Source organism: Leucopleurus acutus, assembly GCF_964270905.1.
Source record: "Leucopleurus acutus genome assembly, chromosome: 3".
In the NCBI taxonomy this organism is placed as follows: Eukaryota; Metazoa; Chordata; class Mammalia; order Artiodactyla; family Delphinidae; genus Leucopleurus; species Leucopleurus acutus.
The window spans coordinates 159,922,358-159,949,180 of NC_139145.1; the positions used below are offsets into that span (position 1 = coordinate 159,922,358).

At 34.7% G+C, this 26,823-nt stretch overlaps 1 protein-coding gene across 1 annotated transcript in view; it reads left to right on the forward strand.

Annotated features, from left to right (window-relative positions):
- CDH18 (cadherin 18) overlaps positions 1 to 26,823 on the forward strand; it is a gene marked incomplete at both ends in the record, with an annotated part of 348,690 nt that overhangs the window by 248,197 nt on the left and 73,670 nt on the right. Inside the window, one exon of the mRNA XM_082836814.1 lies at positions 20,475 to 20,611. Within this exon, the coding sequence (XP_082692940.1) occupies positions 20,475 to 20,611 (137 nt within the window). The remainder of the gene's footprint in view (positions 1 to 20,474; positions 20,612 to 26,823) is intronic.

The window sequence follows — 26,823 nt, forward strand, 5'->3', positions numbered from 1 at the left end:
TTTTAATTCAGTCTCAGAAGGTTGTGTTTTTCTAAGAATTTGTCCATTTCTTTCAGGTTGTCCATTTTATTGGCATAGAGTTGCTTGTAGTAATCTCTCATGATCCTTTGTATTTCTGCAGTGTCAGTTGTTACTTCTCCTTTTTCATTTCTAATTCTGTTGATTTGAGTCTTCTCCCTTTTTTTCTTGATGAGTCTGACTAATGGTTTATCAATATTGTTTTTCTTCTCAAATAACCATCTTTTATTTTATTGATCTTTGCTATTGTTTCCTTTATTTCATTTTCATTTATTTCTGATCCAATCTTTATGATTTCTTTCCTCTGCTAACTCTGGGGATTTTTTGTTCTTCTTTCTCTAAATGCTTTAGGTGTAAGTTTAGGTGGTTTGTGTGAGATTTTTCTTGTTTCTTGAGATAGGATTGTATTGCTATAAACTTCCCTCTTAGGACTGCTTTTGCTGCATTGCATAGGTTTTGGGTCATCGTGTTTTCATTGTCATTTGTTTCTAGGTATGTTTTTATTTTCTCTTTGATTTCTTCAGTGATCTCTTGGTTATTTAGTAATGTATTGTTTAGCCTCCATGTCTTTGTATTTTTTACAGTTTTTTTTTTCCTGTATCTGATATTTAGTCTCATAGCGTTGTGGACAGAAATGATACTTGATAAGATTTCAATTTTCTTAAATTTACCAAGGCTTGATTTGTGGCCCAAGATATGATCTATCCTGGAGAATGTTCTATGAGCACTTGAGAAGAAAGTGTAGTCAGTTGTTTCTGGATGAAATGTCCTATAAATAGCAGTTAAGTCCATCTTTTTTAATGTATCATTTAAAGCTTGTGTTTCCTTATTTATTTTCATTTTGGCTGATATGTCCATTGGTTAAAGTGGGATGTTAAAGTCCCCTACTGTTATTGTGCTAATGTCAATTTTCCCTTTTATGGCTGTTAGCATTTGTCATATGTATTGAGGTGCTCCTATGTTTGGTGCATAAATATTTACAATTGTTATATCTTCTTACATTGATCCCTTGATCATTATGTAGTGACATTCTTTGTCTCTTATAATAGTCTTTATTTTAAAGTCTACTTTGTCTGATATGAGAATTGCTACTCCAGCTTTTTGTTGATTTCCATTTGCATGCAATGTCTTTTTTCATCCCCTCACTTTCAGTTTGTGTGGGTCTCTAGGTCTGAAGTGGGTCTGTTGTAGATAACATATATTCAGGTCTTGTTTTTGTATCCATTCAACCAGTCTATGTCTTTTGGTTGGAGCATTTAGTCCATTTATATTTAAAGTTATTATCAAGATATATGTTCCTATTACCATTTTCTTAATTGTTTTGGGTTTGTAATTGTAGTTCTTTTCCTGCTCTTGTGTTTCGTGCCTAGAGAAGTTCCTTTAGCATTTGCTGTGAAGCTCGTTTGGTGGTGCAGAATTCTCTTAACTTTTGTTTATCTAAAATTTTTAATTTCTCCATCAAATCTGAATGAGATCCTTGCTGGGTATATTAATCTTGGTTTAGGTTTTTCCCTTTCATCACTTTAAATATGTCCTGCCACTCCCTTCTGGCTTGCAGAATTACTGCTGAAAAATCAGCTATTAACCTTATGGGGATTCCTGTGTACGTTATTTTTTGATTTTCCCATTGCTGCTTTTAATATTTTTTCTTTGTATTTACTTTTTGATTATTTGATTAATGTGGGTCTCAGTGTGTTTCTCTTTGGGTTTATCCTGTATTGTACTCTCCGTGCTTCTTGGACTTGATTGACCATTTATTTTCCCATGTTAGGAAAGTTTTCCACTATAATCTCTTCAAATATTTTCTCAAACTCTTTCTTTTTCTCTTCTTCTTCTTGGACCCCTATAATTTGCATGTTGGTGCATTTAATGTTGTCCCGGAGGTCTCTGTGACTGTCCTCAATTCTTTTCATTCTTTTTTCTTTATTCTGCTCCCTGGCAGTTATTCCACCATTTTATCTTCCAGTTCACTTATCTGTTCTTCTACCTCAGTTATTCTGATATTGATTCCTTCTAGAGTATTTTTAATTTCAGTAATTGTGTTGTTCATCACTTTGTTTCCTCTTTAGTTATTCTAGATACTTGTTAAATATTTGTTGTATTTTCTCCATTCTGTTTCTGAGATTTTGGATCATCTTTACTATCATTACTCTTAATTCTTTTTCAGGTAGGTTGCCTATTTTGTCTTCATTTATTTGGTCTTTTAGGTTTTTACCTTTTACTTCGTCTGTAACTTTTTTTTTTAATGGGTGGTGCTGTATTCCTGTCTTACTGGTTGTTTGGCCTGAGACATCCAGCACTGGAGTTTGCAGGCAGTTCGATAGAGCCAGGTCTTTGTGCTGAGATGAGGTTCTCTGGGAGGCCTCACTCCAATTATTATTCCCTGGAGTCTGAGGTTCTCTCTTAGTCCAGTGGTTTGGACTCCCACCACAGGAGCTCAGGCTAGACCTCCACCCTGGGAACGAATATTTTGCAAGCTCCCATTCCCTAGTTTTATCTCTTGGCTCCCATCTAGTCACTTCACATTTTTGGCATCTTTATTCAGAGACACTCTTCTCCTGGAGCCACAGAGACAAACTATCACATCCCATCCATGTTATTTTCTATTAATATAATTCAACTATAATCTTAGCTGATTATTTAACTGAATAAATAACAGATGGGTTTCTGTCAAATTTAGCATACATGTAGCTATCTCCATGAATATATTGGTGACCACACAGATGAGTTTTTTCCATTTGACTTAATAGATGAAAGCATAACTGACTGGAAACATTTAGAGAGAAATATTTAATCACAAAGTAGAGAATGTTTGGTATCTTAGCAATAGGAAGTATAAATACACACACACACAAATGAGAGTTTGGGAATAAACATTCAGCTCTGACTCCTCGTTCTGCCACCATGGCTATAAACCTTTAGGAAATTACTTTTCCTTATTTGTGAAAGAACACCACAGATATCTATATCTCAGAGTTACTGCGAGATTGTTTCAAGCTATGTGCTTTAAGTGCTAAGCAGAGTGGCCTGCACGTAATAGTCATTCAATTAATTCTAACTTGTCCAAGGCAAGTTAGAGACGCACTTCTGAAGACAGGAAGACCAATGTGGGAATTCTGGTGACTTGATTTACTAACTGTGTCATCTTATACAGTCATTCAACCTTGCTGAGTTTTGATATAAAATATATGAACAAGGAATAATAATGTTGCATACATATATTGAGGGAATTAAATTAGGTTGACAGAAAGTACTTAGCATAGTCAGTACGTGCTCACTGACTAATATTTTATTATTGTCATATGTCATGCAGAGATAATTAAAGGTTTCCTTGCATAATAAGAAGGGTGTTTGTTTTTTTTTGTCTCAATTATGACAAAATCAAAGAATTGCATAATGTATAAAACTCTTTACTTACCCTGTATTTATACCCTCAGATAATTCTAAGGCTCTAGAAAGTCTGAACTCTGAAACAAATCTGTCTGCTTTTTCTCAAGTTTGTCTTCTCACTTTCTTTAGTTCTCATCCATTTTAACAAAAGCTAATATGATAAGTATTCTCCTTGATATCTATGTAATGTTTTGTAAAGTGTTTCCATTTCCTTTTATATAAGCATGATTGTTCTTAAGTTTTTAAATAATGGCCACAGCACTCATGCCTGGAGAGAAACAATTTTCCAAGCACAGAGGTATGTATTAAACAATTCTGCTTCAACTGTGAATGCAGTAACATTACCTTGTTAGTTGAGAACCCTTCTGTCACACTGAGAGAAAGAGCTGGACATTGCTTGAAGCAGGATAGACAAAGTATACGATATAATAGGCATAAACCCAGTTGTGAAAATTGATCTTTAATTAAGTGATGCAAGCAGAAGTTGATATGCTTATTTGTTCAAGCACAGAAAAGACCACGATGCTTCATCATTCCATAGAATGCCATATTTTAATAGCATTTTTGACACTTAATAAGGAAAATGTGTCTACATTGAAAGTTAACATGATAAAGATATTTATAAATGTAGCCATTTACCAAAAGGAGCCAACAGCTTTTGATAGTAAAAATATTTACTGCTGTGAGTTTGATGTGGAAATATTTGATAAACGTTGATAAGACTTTTTTTAAAAAACTAAAACTTGATATTAATGATGCATTCTATATTTTTAACTAAAGGAGGTGGGAGGTACATTGATTTTTAAAAGTGATATTTAAAGCACCTTTTATATGCAAATATTATGATATTCCTCAGGATAAAGAAATTAAACAAATGTACACACACAGAGCAGCTTGAAGTCCAGTGGAGAGAAAAAATTTACATCCTTTCATAAGGGTGATAAAAGTCTGATACATATGTAAGGAATAAGTATGCCTGACATCTTCCGGAGGGAATGAGTTGAGGAAGATTGAATTGAAGCTCAAAACCCAGGTTAAGATTAGACAGGTGAAGAATAGAGAACATAACTGCAGTTTGTTGTGTACACAAGGAGCTTAGGTTACCTGTGCGGGAATAGCAAATAATGAGGTTGTAAAAAGATGCTTTAGAGAGATCATGAAAAGGCTTTGCACTTTGTGCTTGGAAAAGGCTTTCCAAATGACATCTTGGAAATTTATCATGACAGCAGTGTCAGTGGGGGGAAAAGATAAATCAGAGTTGCATGAGTGAGTTTAATAAGAAACAGTGATAGGAAGATTTGCATTTCAAAATAAATAATAATGAAATTTCAGAATGCTGTAAAGGGTGGAATATATGTTCCTAAAAGTTAGGCCAAAGGAGGAAAAATTGAGGTCAGGGACAAACTTGTTTCAATGTTGCTCTATATATCCCAACATACCAAAACAAAACAAAACAAAACAAAACAAAAACTATTCCACATAAAACAGTGGTCACCCAAGGGCAAATTCCCCCCTACCGGGGGACATTTGACAATGTCTGAAGACGTGTTTGGCTGTCACAACTCTGTGTGGAATGCTACCATCATTTGTAGGTAGAGGTCAGGGGTGGTTCTGAACATCCTACAACTCACAAGTGAGTCCCCACAACAGAGAATTATCTGGTCTGGAATATCAGTGTTTGAAAAACCCTCACCCAGAGTACACCAAACTGGGTAGTACATTGGTAAAATGGGGGTGCTAATTATACTCATGGAAAGAAATTTTGAAAATATATTTTTAGGAAATGCATACCAGCATGTATATTTCACATATATGTGTATTCATGTGAATATTTCAACATACGTTTCATTTAGTAAAAAACTACAAAAAACAAATTATATATAATGGTTCCATTATATTGTTAATTGCTTCGGTAATTGCTCTATATCACTGGGAGCATTTAATTGAACACCAGCTATGTTACACACATTCGCCCAGTTATTGCTATGCAAAGGTGATGGATATATTGTCTTTAAATGCAAATATTGAGAAGCACAAATCCATTAGCATGTACATTATTCTTTCTGCTTTGTTTTGGTTAGACAACTAAAATAAATCCTTCCAAAGCTGCCTTAAAATAATCAGACTCCATAGCTGGTGTTTGAAGGCATAACTTACATAATATTTGTTCTTGATTTTAACAAAAGTGTGTCATTTACATGGGCCTCTAGGTGCAAACAGTGAATAAAGCAGAAAACATTAACAAATACAAAAGTAATCCTCATACTTCCACCTTTCCCAGGGACCAAATATTTGTACTAATTAAGGAGGTGCACATTGAGAGATGTACCTTGCTATGTGCCCTGAAATGCAATTAACTCCAAGTCAGTAGAATTGATAATGAAAGGGAGTTTGAGTCTCACAGGTATTTGTGAAAAGCTTCCTGACTTGTCTTTTGTATTCCCATTTTCTAAACTATTAGTAAGATTCTTCAGATTTCTAAGAGCATATCATGTCTAGCTTTTGTCTTTTTTAACTCAAAACAAGGATATGCAATTTACAGCAATATCATCATCAATTTTCTTAAAAATAAAATCAGAACCAGGCTATTTAACAGTAGTGAAGAAACCTTGATTTAAACTGGCTGTGCTCACTTGCTGGCATACTGGAAATAGAATTCAGGAATTTCCTGAGTAGCTACTGACAGATGAGAAGTCCTATGATGGACACGAGAAGCAGGGGAGTTTTCTGAAAATGTGACCCTATATCATGTGGCTGTTAAAAACAGTGACCACTTGCTGCTTGCTATCTGTGGGCCAGGGGTTTGTAACAGCATGCCTCAAACACTTGTAACAACCCTAATGAGTCTGCAATATCAGTCCCATTTTATAGATGAAGAAACTGAGGTACAAACAGGTAATTTGGCCAAATTCACATAGTGATAAATTGGCAGATCCAGAATTTAAACCCAGTTTTGCTTTACTACAAAAACCCTGTTTATTTAAAGCTCCCAAATCTGCCTCTTGTATATTTCAACTAATAATAATAATAAACTGCATTTACAGAAGTCTGATATCACAAAGTAGGAAATGAATGTTTCCCATGTTCAGATGTGTTTCATACTCTGGGAAAAAGAGATGCTGAAGAGAATTCCATTTTTAACTCTAGCATCTCGCGAAAAAAAAACTGTTCTTTACTTTAGAGTTTCTCCATATTGTAAAGTCAAATACTTATGCCACTTGATTTAGTGCAACATAAAGAAATTATTGAAGCCCTCAATTAATAATTCTCGTAGGATGAAGAGCCTTAGTATGAATTTATATGAGTAAGTATATCCTCCCATCTTTGCTTCTTTTCTACTCTGATTTATAATCTGAATTTATCTATACATTTATTTATTGGTAAAAATTTTAATATTTTCTTTGTATAGAAACTTTAAAGCCATCAGAAAGAAATATTAAAAATCTTGCATAATTTTTTCAAATGCTTACCTTGACATTATTTAGGAAACTATAGCCAATATATATGCTAACATAAATAAAATTGTGATCAGGTTTGGAAATATTTGTTAAATTAAAAAAAAATCTTTCTAAAATATCTTTAAAAAAAAAGAATAGTTGCAGAGAATTAGAAGTCATTACTCATCCTGTTTTGAGTTTAATTGTAGCCTCAGAGAATAAATGATTCCAATATATTCATGGAATTCTTATTAGTGTGTTGTTTTCTTACACATTTCTGAAATTTTCGCATAGCTCATGATGAGATGGCAGTTAGGAATACCTCATTAATTTAGAATGTTATAACAGCAAAAAATAGATATTTCAAAATAATGACAAGGTCATATGGCAAACTTGAAAAAGAAAGTAAAAATTTTTGATTAAGAAAGTTTGAATACAGGATTCAAACTTCTGAAAAGAAAGACAAGAATACTCAGAAAATCTGTTGCAAAATATATTCATATTAAACTGTTGACCAAATTGATTTATAAAAGTTTATAGCTTAGTGAAAGTCAAGAATAAAATTGATTTATAAAAGTTTATAGCTTAGTGAAAGTCAAGAATATCTTAATTGGACCTTTAATAGAAAGCCTTAATATACCCTCATCAAAACTGTCATAGTTTTCTGATACAAAGGAGATAATTCATTAAGGACATTTCATGCAAACTGAGTTCAGCTAGAAAGCAGGCTTCCATTTAAAATCGGAAGTCTGTGTTTGACTTGTGTTTTGTCATTTATCACATTGCAGATAACAAAGTTTGCACATTTAGATTGACCAGTACTTTACTGTTTGTAAACAGTACTGTTTACTGTTAAACATCATGTGACTATGGCATTTGAGAATGTGAAGGGACCTAAAGATGACTGAGACAATCCTGTTCTTACAGAGGTGAAGATATCATAGACTAAGATGCCTGAGTGACTGGCTTCCAATCACACAGCTAACTAACCATAGAGATTGAATAGAATGTGGTCACTTTTACCATTCTTCAATAAAGATACAGAAGACGCCTGAACATTTTCCCATTTGGGGCTCAAATTTACCTAATAGCCTAGTATGTGATGGTAACCGCCCCAAATCAGAGTCCTGACAACAGAAAGAGAACCTATTTTCCGGGTGGGCATGTGTAACTCATTTAGCCCTGGAATGAATGCCTAAATCCAGGTTTAGTGACGTCTGTTAGTCTACTGACTGGAGACTAAAATATCCAAATAGCTTTCATGTAAATTTTTCAAATAAATTTTTAAAAAAGCTTAAAATGGTTCAATAACATTTCCAGAACTCAATATTATTGGAATTTTTAAAATCTTAGGTACTTAGAGGCATAAATAACAGACAGAAACATATTTTCTTGTGTAGAGATTTTACTTCTTTAGGTGCTTTTGTTTCTTTGTATCGAGGTTTTGGTTCAGGAAGTTAAAAAACTTTCCAAAATATCTATGTGCTCTGAGTGCTGCCCATTTTATTAAGCACAATACACTATCAAATGACAAATGATCCCTATGTTCTAATTTTTTAGAAAGATTATTTTCTGGATGCATGACTTGTGGAATAAATTGTATTCCCAAAGTGAGCTAAGGGAATCTTAAAATTTTTTAATGAATCTGAGCTATACTGAAGATATGTGACTTTTTGTTAAATTAAAGATGAGGCCAAACTGCTGTAATATCCCAAAGGGTGTATATTGATTAAACTTTATCCCATCTATTGATCATAGTCAGTAAAACTTACAAAAACAGCTGTTTGGGAGGCAAAATCTCAAATATATTTGCTTAACCACTCACATTCTGTATGTACAAGTACCAAAAGTGTGACAACTGAAAGACATCGTCTACACTTTTAGCCAACTGATGTTTCTCAAAGTAAATCACTGCAAAAATAGATTTCCATTACATAAGTTTTAAATTAATTTTCATGGTGAAATGGACAGACTATAATGAAAATAATAAGTGCCTCTGAGGCCTGAAGTTTTGTTATTGAAGTGAAAAATAACTTTTCTAATGTACTTTAACATGACTAATAATTATCTTGAATCTATACCTATATAATCAAAGGGAAATTGAGTGTCAAATGATGAACTGGGTAATTTGTTTAAAGTAGCTTCTGTTGAAGAAAATACTTGAATAGAGGTAATCATTACTGAGATTGACTGATTCTTGTGATCACAACTTGTCTGCCTATTTGTTTGCCCACAAATTCTAATTTTAACAAAAAATTTTCATTTTATTTTAATGTAATGCGTTTTCTTTTCACTTTGCCCATTGCACTAAAACATATTTACTAGAAATATGAAATGGTGCATATATTGAATGACAGAATAGAGAGTAGTTGTAGGAATAAAAATTGTAACCCATGTTTATAACTATAGTGGCAACTTTGCAAGATCTCCTGTGTTAAAAGGACCCATTTCTCTGCCAACATGAAATTAGTCAGGGTTTGAATATGGAATTGTCAAATTAGAGGGCTCTAAAGGACTAGCGGACAAATCTGAGCTGGCACAAGCTTAATTGCACTTCCTCTGGTCTATAGCCAGGAGATTATCAATCCCCCATAGGTAACATCTTACGGATCATTGATTATACAATTTCCTAAGTAGCATTTAGTATATTGGTTTGGCCAAAAAGTTCGTTCGGGTGCTTCTCTTCAGAAAAACCCAAGCGAACTTTTTGGCCGACCCAATGGATATTATCTTGACACCTACTTCATGGAGGATGCAGTGAGATTATAGTGGTGGTCGTGTTATAATGTGCTGTAATCATGGTATTACAGTAGCCCTTGAACTGCCTCGATATTTCCACCCTCATACTAACCCTTTTGGTCATATATGCTGTAGATTCGTCTAAAGCATCAGCTAGATGTACTATGGAGTAGCTCTTTTTCTTAGATTCTACATGAGGTCTAAAAAAATGGGCGTTAAAAATGATAATTGTATTACAACTTAAAATTAGTTTGAGAACTATAAGTTAAATGAAATACTGCAAAAAGTGTACATTTATTTGTCCTTTTTGCAATGTTTAGATATCTCTCAATGAAAGGAAAACATGAACTAAGTACACACTGTAAAAAAAAAGTTTATTTCCTGAGTTATTGTAACAAATTTCAAACACAATATTAAGAATATGTATAAAGGATAACATTAGAAATCTATAAAATCGTAATCTCTATATGAAAACATACTGCTCTTGATAAGTAAAGCATCATGACTTATTGGCCTGATTATTTCCACCAAAATATTTACAAAAGAAGTAAAGGCTACAATGAAATGCCTTACTTAGTTTTACTTTAGGTATTAACAGGTTCTTCTTTATATTTGTTGAATGCCTGGTCAGTTTTTATATTTGTTTATATTTATATTTGTTGAATGCCTGGTCAGTTTATTCATTTGCTTATGAGGCAAAGTCATACACCTATGCTATTCAGGTGGAAGAAAAAGAACTTTATTCTCATAAACTTTCCAAATGAAAGTTGACTCATGTGCATGGAGAAGCAAATTAAAAATAATTTAGTTTTCTGACAGATTTCTTTTTTTTTAGAAATGGACAGCAGTTCATGCTATTTGTATGGAGACTCTTGTTCATTCAGTAGTAACCCTTATTCAGATCCCACTGTGTTCACATACTTTGCCAGAAAGAAAAAGACAAACCAACAAATAAATGAAAAAAAAAAAAGCATTTACTATTTTTGAAGTGTCTCAACAAAATAGACCCAAGTTTTCCAAGAAAGGAAAAGAAGAGAAAACCATCCTAAGAGACATTAAGACAAATAACATTTATCTACTGAAGCATATCACTTGATACTCAAGCATAAAATACTTTCATATATTACCTCACTTTATTGTCAAAATAAAATTATGATGTAGGTGATATCTCCATTATATTAACAAAGAAAGCTCAGAGAGGTCATAGGGCTAAGAAGTGGTTTTATCTGTGATGAACATCATGTTTACTTGGTTTCCAAGACTGTGTTTATTCTTTTACTATTGATCCATGCCATTTTCATAGTATGGTGGATCTATTTTAGAAACAAATTTCCATAGAATTCATCTTTACGTAGTGAATGAATCAAGTCCAGGATCTACAGTTTATTATACACTGAGGAAAATAATGTAAGAGATGTTTTTCAGTGGCCTGAAGAGGTTATTACCTCTATGATATCTGAAAATTGGGAAATTTGTTTTGGATAAACCCTCCTTGGCATTCTTTTCGTCTATTAATCTTCAAAAAACAACCCATGCAGAAGTGCACTGTGGGTTGAATTTTTCCCCACCAACCACCTCTAATCTCTCTCTCAAGCATTCTCTCATTGGTTTAGTCGATGATATGATTGAATCAATATTCATTCCATATCAAAGAATATTTTATTTTAAAGTAAGTTATTCTACTCTAGTGTAACACTGTGTAGGGGTAGTAATGTTGACTAGGGCATTAATGTGGGAGTGAAGGAGGGAACTTCTGTCTGTATCCTACCTACAATCTCAACATGAAACCTCTCTCTTTCTTCCTCTCTTACTAGTCTAATACCAAAATAATAGTGGTCTGAAAAATACCACTGCACTTCACAAACCAGAGCTAAGATACCTGTCTCTCTCTCATCTGAGATTACTAAATTTTATATTTTCCAGATAATCTCTAACACACATCTCTCCTGTCACTTATCCTTCAAGACTGATCACACCCATGTTTTCCCTGAAGACTTTAATTGCTTAGAGTTTTACTCTGATTTACTCTGACCTCTGATTTTAAATTCTCTGAGCATCAATCAGTATTACCTTGCAAACGCTTCCTTTTTCTTTTTTGCCTACTTGTTTCCCTAAGTAAATCATGTCTAAATAATTCTCAGCTCTTGCTATTTCCTCTCTTTTAAATATTTCTTTTTATTTTACTCCTTCAAATGAATATCTTTCTTGTACTTGTACTCCTTCAAATGAATATCCTTTGAATGAATGGGTAAATCTTCAAATATTGTCTACTTTAAAAAAGATCTTATAAATATTTCTTAATTTTTTAAACTTGTTTTAGGGACAAGTGTTTGTTTTGTTTTTTAATGTGCTTGCATTTATTTATTTATTTATTTATTTATTGCCATGCTCCGCAGCATGTGGGATCTTAGTTCCCTGACCAGGGATCAAACCTGCACCCCCTGCAGTGGAAGTGTGGTATCCTAACCACTGGACCACCAGGGAATTCCCAGTATTTCTTAGTTGACTGTATTAATTTTTAATCTCTTGCACTAACTAGCTCTTTGATGTTGAATAAAATTCTCCATCACCCTGTGCATTGTTTTTCTCCTCTATAAAAAATGTGTCTATTAATAGTACCTATCTCATCCAGTTGTTCTGGGTATGTAGTAAACTAATGTTTAGAACACATTTAAAGCACAATATAGGGTATTGTAAGGGATCCATAAATGTTAGCTTTTATTATCTCATATCAGTTTGCTTTTTTAAATAACTTATAAATGTGTATAAGTGTTTCCTCCCATTCTCAAATATCATCTCTATATAGTCTTATGTTAAGGGAGAAAGTAGAATTTGAAGAATATCTTTAAACATCTTATCCAGTTACATACACTATAGCCTCAATTTACGCTGGTTCATTTTTGACAGCTATGATCTAAGATATTAAAAATAAAATCTCAAAACTCTAATTCCTTAGGCTTCATAATCAATCCCGATTTCAATCCTGTATATCACCTAGGCAAATGGTTACTTTATTTTATACTTGCTGGATATATCTAAAAATGTCAAATTAACATTTGCATAAAACCTTTATATATATATATATATATATATATATAAGTTCATGAAGTATTAAGATGTTGTGTTTACTTTTTGAAGGTTAGTGAAGGAAATAAATGTATTTTATTACAAAAATATTTTGAAAAGTTACCTACTGAGAATATTTTATCTATTTATTTTGATAAACAGTTTTATGGACCCATGTAACTTCTTAATTTTAAATAATTTGCATTGAATCATTGTACATATAACACCCGCCCCCCCCCAACGCCCCAAATAGTTTTGAATAGTTTCTTTCACATTTCTGTTTTCCCTTTTTCTGTGTTTTTATTACTATGGCTAGGCAGAAATCCAAGGGTACTTAAGCAGAACTATTTAGTTCTACTTGAGTCGAAATTCAATTGCAATTCCATGAATAAGACTTTTTGGCTCAAAGCATTGCCCTAATATCTAGCACTTATGTTGCAGATTTCCCAAGAGAGTTAGGTCACATAGAAAACTAAGAAATAAATAATTTGAGTCTGAGGACACATGCCTTACATTATACCTACCATTTAAACATAGGTTATATATTTTTCAAATTCAAATAAAAAATATATGTATTCTAAAAGTATTTAACCACAAGTACTAGCACTTAATGTTAGAAATCTCTGTGTGAAGTGCCTAAGAGAGAGGGGATTGTTCTGATAAAGAGGCTGTACATTTTCAAAGTCTTAATTTAGCTTATAAACAGAAGAAAACCCAGTTTCTTCCAGACCGACAGCTGTGAAGTGATCAGATTTCTAAAATGGGGCATGTTCTTCTATATTACACAGGGTTGCATTGATAACAATGTAATCTGAGCTTTGCTGATAGTTGCTGCAGGAAACATTGAATTTGAATAATATTTTTTTAAATTTTAGGTCCAACTTTAGAAAACAAGGACCATTATTCTTAAACTACCCAAAAATGGAAAGTGTCTTGAAGACAGGTTACTTTAGATGATATAATAACCAGACTGCTAACTGATTACATTTTAAAGGATGTTATTCCTTGCGTGTGACAAGATTTCTCACATCTCCTTAGCAATTCAGACTTCAGCGGCGTCAGGCCCCAGGGGAAGGATATTATGAGAGGGGTTTTTTGTGATATAAACTCAAGTCAAAGAAAGTACATCATCTTTAGGACTCTCTATGTATAGTATCATGTCATCTGCAAACAGTGACAGCTTTACTTCTTTTCCGATTTGGACTCCTTTTATTTCTTTTTCTTCTCTGATTGTTGTGGCTAAAAATTCAAAAACTATGTTGAATAAGAGTGGTGAAAGTGGGCAACCTTGTCTTGTTCCTGATCTTAGTGGAAATTCTTTCAGTTTTTCACCATTGAGGATGATGTTGGCTATGGGTTTGTCATATATGGCCTTCATTATGTTGAAGAAAGTTCCCTCTATGCCTACTTTCTGCAGGGTTTTTTTTTTTTTTCAGTACTTGGGCCTCTCACTGTTGTGGCCTCTTCCGTTGCGGAGCACAGGCTCCGGACGTGCAGGCTCAGCGACCATGGCTCACGGGCCCAGCCGCTCCGAGGCATGTGGGATCCTCCCAGACCGGGACACGAACCAGTGTCCCCTGCATCGGCAGGCAGACTCTCAACCACTGCGCCACCAGGGAAGCCCCTCTGAAGGGTTTTTATCATAAATGGGTGTTGAATTTTGTCGGAAGCTTTCTCTGCATCTATTGAGATGATCATATGTTTTTTCTCCTTCAATTTATTAATATGGTGTATCACGTTGATTGATTTGCATATATTGAAGAATCCTTGCATTCCTGGAATAAACCCCACTTCATCATGGTGTATGATCCATTTAATGTGCTGTTGGATTCTGTTTGCTAGTATTTTGTTGAGGATTTTTGCATCTATGTTCATCAGTGATATTGGCCTGTAGTTTTCTTTCTTTGTGACATCTTTGTCTGGTTTTGATATCAGGGTGATGATGGCCTCGTAGAATGAGTTTGGGAGTGTTCCTCCCTCTGCTATATTTTGGAAGAGTTTGAGAAGGATAGGTGTTAGCTCTTCTCTAAATGTTTGATAGAATTCGCCTGTGAAGCCATCTGGTCCTGGGCTTTTGTTTCTCGGAAGATTTTTAATAATCATTTCAATTTCAGTTCTTGTGATTGGTCTGTTCATATTTTCTGTTTCTTCCTGGTTCAGTCTCAGCAGGTTGTGCATTTCTAAGAATTTGTCTATTTCTTCCAGGTTGTCCATTTTATTGGCATAGAGTTGCTTGTAGTAATCTCTCATGATCTTTTGTATTTCTGCAGTGTCAGTTGTTACTTCTTTTTTATTTCTAATTCGATATGATACTATACACAGAGAATCCTAAAGATGCTACCAGAAAACTACTAGAGCTAATCAATGAGTTTGGTAAAGTAGCAGGATACAAAATTAATGCACAGAAATATCTGGCATACCTATACACTAATGATGAAAAATCTGAAAGTGAAATTAAGAAAACACTCCCATTGGGCTTCCCTGGTGGCGCAGTGGTTGAGAGCCTGCCTGCCGATGCAGGGGACACAGGTTCATAGCCTGGTCCAGGAAGATCCCACATGCCATGTAGTGGCTGGGCCTGTGAGCCATGGCCACTGAGCCTGCATGTCTGGAGGCTGTGCTCCACAACGGGAGAGGCCACAACAGTGATAGTCCTGTGTACTGCAAAAAAAATAGAAAACACTCCCATTTACCACTGCAACGTAAAGAATAAAATATCTACCTAAGGAGACAAAAGACCTGTATGCAGAAAATTATAAGACACTGATGAAAGAAATGAAAGATGATACAAATAGATGGAGAGATATACCGTGTTCTTGGATTGGAAGAATCAACATGGTGAAAAGGACTCTACTACCCAAAGCAATCTACAGATTCAATGCAATCCCTATCAAACTACCACTGGCATTTTTCACAGAACTAGAACAAAAAATTTCACAATTTGTATGGAAGCACAAAAGACTCCGAGTAGCCAAAGCGATTTTGAGGAGGAAGCAGGCTCCCTGACTTCAGACTATACTACAAAGCTACAGTAATCAAGACAGTATGGTACTGGCACAAAAACAGAAATATAGATCAATGGAACAGTATAGAAAGCCCAGAGATAAACCCAGGCACATATGGTCACCTTATCTTTGATGATAAAGGAGGCCAGAATATACAGTGGAGAAAAGACAGCCTCTTCAATAAGTGGTGCTGGGAAAACTGGACAGGTACATGTAAAAGTATGAGATTAGAACCCTCCCTAACACCATACACAAAAATAAGCTCAAAATGGATTAAAGACCTAAATATAAGGCCAGAAACTATCAAACTCTTGGAGGAAAACATAGACAGAACACTCTATGATATAAATCACAGCAAGATCCTTTTTGACCCACCTCCTAGAGAAATGGAAATAAAAACAAAAATAAACAAATGGGACCTAATGAAGCTTAAAAGCTTTTGCACAGCAAAGGAAACCATGAAAAAGACCAAAAGACAACCCTCAGAACAGGAGAAAATATTTGCAAATGAAGCAACTGTCAAAGGGTTAATCTCCAAAATTTACAAGCAGCTCATGCAGCTCAATAACAATGTTTTGACATTGTTATTGTCAATAAGACAATAACAATTCTTATAACAATACTTATAACAATAAGAATGCTCAACATCATTAATCATTATAGTAATGTAAATCAAAACTACAATGAGATATCATCTAACTACAGTCAGAATCGCCATGATCAAAAAATCTAGAAACAATAAATGCTGGAGAGGGTGTGGAGAAAAGGGAACACTCTTGCACTGCTCATGGGAATGTGAATTGGTACAGCCACTATGGAGAACAGTATGGAAGTTCCTTAAAAATCTACAAATAGAACTACCATATGACCCACCAATCCCACTACTGAGCATATACCCTGAGAAAACCATAATTCAAAAAGAGTCATGTACCAAAATGTTCATTGCAGCTCTATTTACAATAGCCAGGAGATGGAAGCAACCTAAGTGTCCATCATCAGATGAATGGATAAAGAAGATGTGGCACATATATACAATGGTATATTACTCAGCCATAAAAAGAAATGAAACTGAGTTATTTGTAGTGAGGTGGATGGACCTAGAGTCTGTCATACAGAGTGAAGTAAGTCAGAAAGAGAAAAACAAATACCATATGCTAACACATATATATGGAATTTAAGAAAAAAACCAAAAATGGGTAATGAAGAACATAGGGGAAAGACGGGAATAAAGACACAGACCTACTAGAGAATGGACTTGAGGATATAGGGAGGGGGAAGGGTAAGCTGTGACAAAGTGAGAGAGTGACATGGACATATATACACTACCAAACTTAAAAGAGATAGCTAGTGGGAAGCAGCCGAATAGCACAGGGAGATCAGCTCGGTGTTTTGTGACCACCTAGAGGGTGGGATAGGGAGGGTGGGAGGGAGGGAGATGCAAGAGAGAAGAGATATGGGAACATATGTATATGTATAACTGATTCAGTTTGTTATAAAGCAGAAACTAACACACCATTGTAAAGCAATTATACTCCAATAAAGATGTTAAAAAAGAAAAAAAGAAAGTAAACCAGTTTCAGTGCACTATGGCCTAATGCTTTGGGAAAGCCCAATGGCATACCTCTTTACCACTATTTGTAGTGTCTGGATCATGTGTCTCTTTGAATCAGATTTGCTTTGTACCCCTATCTTTTCTCATTTAAATTGATTTTGCATGTTGAATTTTCTTTAATTAACATATAATTATTATTAGAATAACCGGTACACAAAATAGCCAATTCCTTGTTTTGGTCACAGAGTTTTAAGTGTTGTCTTCTGTTTTTGTCAGGTGTTATTTTCACTAAATGAGCTCCTAGATTTCTTGGGATGCTCTATAACTTGGATCTCTGTGGTGCTATTAATATCTTCTGCTATGTTTGAGCATGTGTGTCCACAGGTTGTTATGAGGTTTATACCTGAGTGATATGTTCTACGTACCCTGTTAACACCTTATGCCTATGCAAGACACAGGTTGTATTTCAGTTATGCTTATACTCTCTTCTAGAAAGTATGATGAAGTTTGTAATATTTCCATCACCACAATCACCTGTCTTCTGAGATTTTCCTCATGTTGAAATGGAAGAAGTGTCTCTGTTACTTTCAGTGGAAATCCTTATATTTGTGCTCTGGAACACAGTCTGTTCACCTTCTCATGAATTTTCTCTTTATAGATATTCCCTCCCCCCCTTTTTTTTTTGGCTGCACCACATGGCATGTGGGATCTCAGTTCCCTGACCAGGGATTGAACCCCCACCCCCACATTGGAAGTGTGGAATCTTAACCACTGGATTGACAGGGAGTCCCCTTTTTTTCCTCCTTCTTTCAAAATTATTATATTCTTCAACAAAGACAGTGACTAATATTTCTCATATCAGAAAAAAATTAATTTGTTGAACCCACTTCTCTGATGACATAAGGCACCATTTTTCTCATCTTTACTTCAGGTACTATTATCCGATAAAGTCTCAGGACTCATGGGTTTCCTATATTCACATTCAATATACTTTAGAATCCACTACAGTAAAACTTCCATCCTTTCATATTTTATTGAAACTACTCTTTTCAAATTAACCAATGATGTCCATCCTGTCAAATCCAATTCAGCCTTTACTAACCCCACTAAACTTAATAAATTTTACCTCAGCTGTCCACTTAGAACACTCCTTTCTTGACTTCTATGCCTCCTCTCCCTCCCAGTTTTCCTTCTCCCCTGGGCTGTTCCTCTCTTTTTGCTGCTACCTTCTCCTATTCAGATGCTGGACTGCTTTAGACTTAAAAGATTGGATGTTGTACTGCTCAATCTTTCCCTTCCTTTTCTCTTACAATTCTCTCCCAGATGAGATTGTTCCCATTATTTTACATTTAGGCTGATCTACCTCAAATTTATATTTCCTGTTCAGAAAGTACACTTGAACTCCACACCCATTTCTAATTTTCTTCTTTTTATTCCATATGTTTATTTAATTGACATCTAAGATATAACATGTCAAAATCATTGATTTCTCCCAAACTCTTTTTTCTCCCAAAGGGAATTTTTCCCCTAACTTTTTATCCAGCTCCATGAATGGGCTTATTAATTATATGCTAGATCAAATATATAGATACAACACAAAAATTGAGTCATTTGTAATTTCTTCTTTTTACCAATGCCACTACAACAAAAAAGCTTTATAGGTTGTAGTGAATATATAGCACTATTTTATACACTTCATTTTCTTCTAATTTTTCCACTTTTGTCCATGATGACATCATTTCTTTTCTGAATTGTTTTTAACATTCTATAATCCAAGATTCAAAGCAGCCACTGTCATTTTTCCAGAATGTAAATAGATCCATTATTTCCTTTGTTAAAAATGTTTTCCCATCGATTTTATAAAAAAAAATAAAACTCTTTACCATGTGCTATAGGACTTGCTTGTCCTATGCCCTAGCCATCCACTTCATTCATTCTGCCAGCTACACTGAAACACCTATCTGTTTTTAAACCAAGTCAAGGTTTTTCTTTAATTTGGATCTTTACACTTTAGTTCCCTCTATTCAAATAGTCTGCCCCTTGCACTTTTCACATAATAGTTCATCTTTTTTTCTTCAGGTTTAGATGAAATGTCACTTAAGCTAAGATTAATGATGAGGGAAGAAGTATTAGAGGTTTGAGGAGAAAAAAAAACTCATTAAATTGTTTTAGGAATAGTTTGGAACATTCCTAGAACATATGATGATTGTTGACTATATTATTTATTCACATTTATGTTAATTAACTACTGCTGAATAATGTAAAACCCCAAAACTCAGGGTATAGGAAAAAGGCATGTATAACCATGGTGTATGTGTCTGTGAGTTAGCTGACGAACAGCTGAACTAGGCTGGCCTCTCTTTGCCAAGTCTGCTAATCTCCAGGACATTCATTCCTACATTTGCTCATTTACTAGGTAGCTCTACTCTAGGATGGGAAGCTGACAACTCTGACTTGAGGGCTCATATTTCTTCTGGGAACCAGTGGTCTAACCCTGGAATGTGCTTCTTATGGTAGTGGCAGAGCATAAGAGGAAACATTTAAAGTCTCATGAAATCTAGACCCAAATGTGGAACAGAACACTATCACTTTCAACTCATTCTATTGCCAAAGTAAGCTGGAGGCCAAACCTAATAGAAGAGAGCCCTACAAAATTACATGAACTAGTGAGGGAAGAAGATTTGTGGCTGAGGATGCAACCTACTTCCTGTTTATTTTCTCATTCTTTGACCAAACAAGTTGCTAGGTGATGGAGACACAATGGTCATTAATTAAAATGTTTTGTTTTTCATTTTGTATTTATCTTCAAAGCTCAGCTATGATGAAATTCCAAGATAAATTAATCTTTGACATCTGTTATCCTAAAAACATTGTACATATAGTAATGAGAAGTTTCATTAAAGGTTTACTTTTTTCTTAATGTACTATTGTCTTCATAGAGGCAGTTTTTTTCAATCCTTCCCTTATTAATTACTGTGTTTTTACTATCTACTACCTACTATTTTATTCGTGGAGTTTAGTGTTTTGATTTTTAACTTTTTGAATTAGTAATTGAATTAAACCTTAATTAAGGACTGACAGAAAAATAATTGATATCATTTCTATGCAAATATAAAACAGGTGGACAAATCTTAAGGGCCAAATATGGGAAGTAAAAATACATATTTCAATATTTGAGTATAGTAGATTTAATACCTCCCTTGGTTCAGTTTTCTTTTCTTCATTATAGCATCAAGTAAAAGAGTATCCAATTTTTTTTTTCTCTAGATACTTCATCGACTACAATGCTGAAGATGACAGGTTTTTCAACATTGATGCCAACACTGGGACCATTAAGACTACCAAGGTTCTTGATAGAGAAGAAACTCCATGGTACAACATCACAGTTGCTGCTTCAGAAAATGGTAAATTTCTTTACATTATGTACCATAGGAAAGATGTCACTTATACATGAAGATTTATGCTGAGACTTTCTCTGGAGCAGGGCTATCATGATTTCTATTTTTTATGCCATGATATAGCAGAGTGCACAGAATGTAGTAGATACAGTTACTCATTGTCAGATGCAGTGAATAAAGCGTATACCTTTCTCTTTACTTTAATCCCCACATAGTGGTGAAAAATTGGCATCACAGAACACTTAGTCTGCATCACTGAGTCAAAATATTTCATTCTCTTCTTAATTATGAGATTTGCTTTGTCATGTGCTTATGTCTTACTTAAGTAGAAGAAGAATACTTCATATACGGTGGAGCAGTTTAGGAATATAAAGAGAAGAAACGAAAATCTAACATTTTACTTGAATAATTTTATCAATATAACACCCTTCCTCAAGCTTCAATTAACACTTAGAAATTTTATAGCAAAAGAACAGCTCTTGGAATTTCAGCAGGCAGGTGTAAGTTCTTTTCAAGAGACGCACATGGTATACAACTGAGGAAGGCCATTGTTCCATCCTCATCCAGAGCATTGCATTGTGCTAAACACCTAAGATTTTTTTAAAAAAGCATAAATGTCAACAATTATCTCTGAGTTCAAAAAGATGTACATAACTGTCTTCAAATGAAATTAGAATAAAGCTTTAGGAAAATGGACTACTGTCAAGAAAATGAAGTCTTTCTTTAAATGTTGAGAAATAAGTGAAAGGTACAAATTGCCCCAAGTTTAGTATTATATATACTATAATAAAATTTAGTATAGTATACTCAGCTTACATATACATTTTAAAAGATTCCAACATACTCATGAGTGAACTATAAATGTTAAAATTTAGGAAAACTTCATGTTAGAAAATAAAGCTATGTAAAATAAAATTATGCTCTCTCTTTCTTTTGCCCTCAGAATGTATAAGACATTTTTAAAAAATTAAAACTTCATTTAGAAATAGTTTACATACCATACCATTCATCTTTTTAAGGTGTATAGTTTAATGAGTTTTAGTAAATTCAGAGCTGTGCATCAATCACCACAATTGATTTTAGAATATGTTCATTACTTCAAAAGGAAATCCCTGGGCTTCCCTGGTGGTACAGTGGTTGCGAGTCTGCCTGCCGATGCAGGGGACGCAGGTTCGTGCCCCGGTCCGGGAAGATCCCACATGCCGTGGAGCGGCTGAGCCCGTGAGCCATGGCCGCTGGGCCTGCGTGTCCGGAGCCTGTGCTCCGCTATGCGAGAGGCCACAACAGTGAAAGGTCTGCGTACCGCAAAAAAAAAAAAAAAAAAAAGAAAGAAAGAAAGAAATCCTGTCCCCCTTAGTCATCACTCTCTACTCCCCCTTCCCCATGCGTCAACCCAAGAAGCGACTAATCTAGTTTTTGTTTCTATAGATGTCTTAGTCTGTTTAGGCTGCTATAACGAAATATCATAAACTGAGTGCTTTAAACAGCAAACATTTTTTTCTCACAGTTCTGGAGTCTGGAAATCCGAGATTAGGGGCCAACAGATTTGGGGTCTGGTGAGAACCCACTTCCTGGTTCATAGATGGCTGTCTCCTAGTGGTGTACTCACATGGTAGCAAGGGCAAGGAATCTCTCTGGAGTCTCTTTTATAAGGGTACTAATCTCACTCATGAGTGGTCCACTCTGAATTTTGGGGAGACATAAACATTCTGTCTATATTGATAGATTTGCCTTGCATTGGTATTTCATATAAAATAATCAATAACACATGGTCTTTGTGACTGGCTTATTTCACTTAGCATGATATTTTCAAAGTTCATTTACATTGTAGCATGTATCAGTATTTCCTTCTTTCTTATTGCTAAAAAATATTCCATTATATGGTTATACCACATTTTATTTATCCATTCATCACTTGATAGATGTTTGGGTTGCTTCCACTTTTTGCCTAATTTGAAGAATGCTCTTAAGAGCATTAATATGAATGTTTCTGTGTGGATGAGTTTTCATTTCTTTGAGATATATACCTAGGAGTGGGATTGCGGGGTCATAAAGAAACTATATTTAAAATTTTGATGAACGGCCAGACTGTTTTCCAAAGTGGCTAAATTTTACATTCACAACAACACAATATGGGGGTTCCTATTACTCTATATTATTACCAGTTTTTATTATTACATACCAACCATAACCATTCTAGTGGTTGTGGGCTGATAGCTCATTGTGGTTTATGCTCTTTTATAATGTCCTTTATCACAAATCAGTAATTAAACTACTCCAGTCTTTTTTTTTTTTTAAATTTCCCTCATCCCATTTCTTGGTATCTGCTATTTTTTAAAATTAATTAATTAATTAATTTATGGCTGTGTTTGGTCTTCGTTTCTGTGCGAGGGCTTTCTCTAGTTGTGACAAGCGGGGACCACTCTTCATCGCGGTGTGAGGGCGTCTCACTATCACGGCCTCTCTTGTTGCAGAGCACAGGCTCCAGATACGCAGGTTCAGTAGCTGTGGCTCATGGGCCCAGTTGCTCCACAGCATGTGGGGTCTTCCCAGACCAGGGCTCGAACCCGTGTCCCCTGCATTGGCAGGCAGATTCTCAACCACTGTGCCACCAGGGAAGCCCTACTCCAGTCTTTTCTATTCCACCTGAATTTTTCATGTTTCTCATCTGAAAAATCAACTCAAGTGGTTTCCATTTAGATATTTTTTCAGCACAGTATTTCCCTTTGAAAATAAGCATTTTCAAAGGGAAATACTGTGCTGAAAAATTACTTTTAAATGAGTGTTATAAAGAATACATGAGTGAGTTCATTTGTTTTAATTCTGGTTAATTTTCATTTTCAAAATAATCAGACTAGGTCTAGATTTGCATGTTCTTAGTTACCCAAGTACAATAAAATAGCTGTCAAATGATAAAGGCTCGTTTAAAATTAGTTTTAAAATAAAAGAATAAATGGATTGATATACTGAAGTAGATGTGATGGAGACATTGAAAAGTTTCCAAAAATATTGTGTAGTTCTTCTTGAGAACAGGTTCCATGTACAGAAGAAGGAAGGGAAGAATCCCTGGGGAGAATGATATTTGCTTGTCAGAAAGAATAAGGACTTATTTTAAAATAACATCAAGTTCAACTCCAGAGGTATTTTGATCAGAAGCCATACTTTAGATCACTTCTAAATCTCACCTCAGCCCAAATAATATTTGTATCAAGTAGAAGTAATTTATAAATATACATGAGTTCAAGTATATCATGAAAATTATATTATTTGCAATCATTACTAAAGGAAATATTCATTTTTACTAAAGTAACTCTTAAATATGTACTTACTACGTTCTTTTTCTTTTCTTTTCTTTCCTTTTTTTTTTTTTTTTACTATCTGCTAGTATTTCATATGGGAAATGAGTTAATACACATCTACTAAGTAAAACAGTACAGTAAAGAGTAACATCCTGAATTTTATAGATAGTAATAAAGAAGCCTTAGAGACTCCTCAATGAGCACTACTAAAATATAATTTAATCCTAATCATAAACAGGTATGTAGAAAGAACGAGCACTAGTTAAGACTTTATAGCCATATTGGGAGGCTGTGTCTGGAAAAGCTCACATTCACTTACTGATTGCTTAGCCTAAGTGCCTATAAAATAGAGTTGGGTGCCCTTCCGCGTACAGTTGTTTGTAAGCATTTACTTTAACATGAGCCATGTCATCAAAGTATTTTCTATTTTGGATACTTTTTCTACAGGATCTTTTTAAAGGCTTTATTTTGTTTAGTGCAATTTTAGGCTCATAGCAAACTTGAGAGGAATGGACAGAGACTTCCCATATATTCTCTGCACCTGCACATGCTTAGCTTTCTCTGCTATCAACATTCCCCCACCAGAGTGATACATTTGTTACAATTGATGAACCTACATTGACACATCATAACCAACCAATGTTTATAGTTTAATTTAGGGTTAACTCCTTATTCTATGGCTTTGGATAAATGTATAACGGCATAAACCCATCAATATAATATCATACAGAGTAATTTGAATGCATTAAAAATCTTCTGTGCTGTACCTGTTCATGTCTCCCCATCCCTACCCCTGACAACCACTGATCTTTTTATTGACTCCATAGTTTTACCTTTTCCAGAATGTCATGTAGTTGAAATCATACAGTATGTAGCCTTTCAGGTTGGCTTCTTTCACTTAGTAATATGGATTGAAGTTTCCTCCATGTCTTTTTATGTCTTGATAGCTCATTTTTTTTGTACTCAATAATATTCCATTGTCAGCATGTACCAGAGTTTATCCATTCATCATCTGAAGATGAATTCATCTTGGTTGTTTCCAAGTTTTGGCAATGATGAAATAAAGCTGCTATAAATATCCATGTGTAGGTTTTTTGTATGGCCAGAAATTTTCAGCTCCTTTGGTAAATACAAAATGTGCACTCCTTGGATCATATGGTAAGAGTATGTTTAGTTTTATAAGAAATTGACAAAACGTCTTTTGAAACAGCTGTGCCAGTTTGAATAGCCACCAGATATGAATGAATAAGAGTTCCCATTGTTCCACATCCTAACCAGCATTTGGTATTGTCAGTCTTCCCTGGATTTGGGCCACTCATAGATATGTAGTAGTATCTTGCTTTAATTTGCACTTTCCTGATGACGTATATGTGAAACATGTTTTCATATACTTATTTGCCATGTGTATGTTTTCTTTGGTGAAGTATCTATTAAGGTCTTTGGCCCATTTTTTAATCAGGTTATTTGTTTTCTTCATGTTTAATTTTGACTCCTTTGCATGTTTTGTGTAACTAATTTATTAGATGTGTCTTTTGCAAATATTTTCTCCCAGTATGTGTCTTATCTTCTCATTATATTGCAATTGTCTTTCAAGAGCAGAAATGGGATTTTCTAAAACCTTAATGTAACAGTTTTGAGGAGACTGTTGTTCTACGGAATTAAAATTAGAAGTTAAGGTTTTAAAATACTTGTTTAGCCTACCTAGGGGTTAAGAGAAGAGAAATGTTCCTTCTCTGGGCAGATGAAGCAATGCACCAGGATTTAAGAGAAAATAAGAGCAAAGCACCTCTGTACAAAAGAAAACAAAAACAAAATATTGGTCTTTACTTCAGGTGAACAGGCCTCCTGCTAGAGGACCAGTGTGAAAGCTGAGGGTGTCACAGCTGAAGTGGGCATCCTTTGAGCATTCAGGTGGGGCTCAGATGCAATGCAGCTGTTAATTACATGATGTTTGGCTCTGCCTTTTTTCATCCTGTGGTTCTAGGTCAAAGTGATTATTCAACTGCCCAGTCATGCAGGAAAGGCAGGAAACATGGGTCTGGTCTGTGATATCTTTTACTACTGCAGCTAAACATAACTAGCAGCTATTTGCACTTGTATGGTGTGTTTTACAGCCATGTCATCCTAACAAATTTTTTTGTGAAATAGAGAAGACACATATTTTCTCATTTTATAAGAGAAAGGAAAGTGAGACTCACACAAAATATGAATCTAAATATTTTGGTTCCTAGATCTGTGCTTATTCTAATATGACCCTCTGTGGCAGCTGTTGTCCATTGAACCCAAGTACTGGTCAGGTATTTTAACTGATTGAGGTTTATTCTATTATTTTAAAAATTCATTCTGAGACATAAGATTATTTTCACAATTTTAAAGAATACACTAATAATCAGATAAATTCAATATGTGTCTGGTCAGGGAAATAGAAAGTGATGTCTTATTATCACATATCACAGTTCTGGTGGAAGGGTACTTTCTCAAAAAATACCTGTGGAACATTTATGTTACATGTAACAATGTAATCCATAATGGAGCTATTTGGTAACTTCTATTACTTTTCTATTAATGTGTAACAAATAATCATATGATTTCTTTAGGTCAGAAGTCCAGGAGTGTTCAACTGAGTTCTCTGCTTTAAATCAGGAAAGACTGAAATCATGTGTCAGCTGGGCTGGGCTCTTATCTGAAGGCTCCAGAGAAGAATCTGATTTCACACTCATTTTCCTTGTTGGCAGAATCCACTTTCTTGAGGATGTAGGTGTGAGGGCTCCATTCTTTTTCTGGTTGTTAGCTGAGGCAGTTCCCTCCTCTTAGAAGCTGCCTGCATTCCTTTACCTTCTTCAAACAAGCAACAGTGTGTCAAATCCTTCTTATGCTTGAATCTATTTAATTTTCTCTTCTGCTACCATCTGGAGAAAG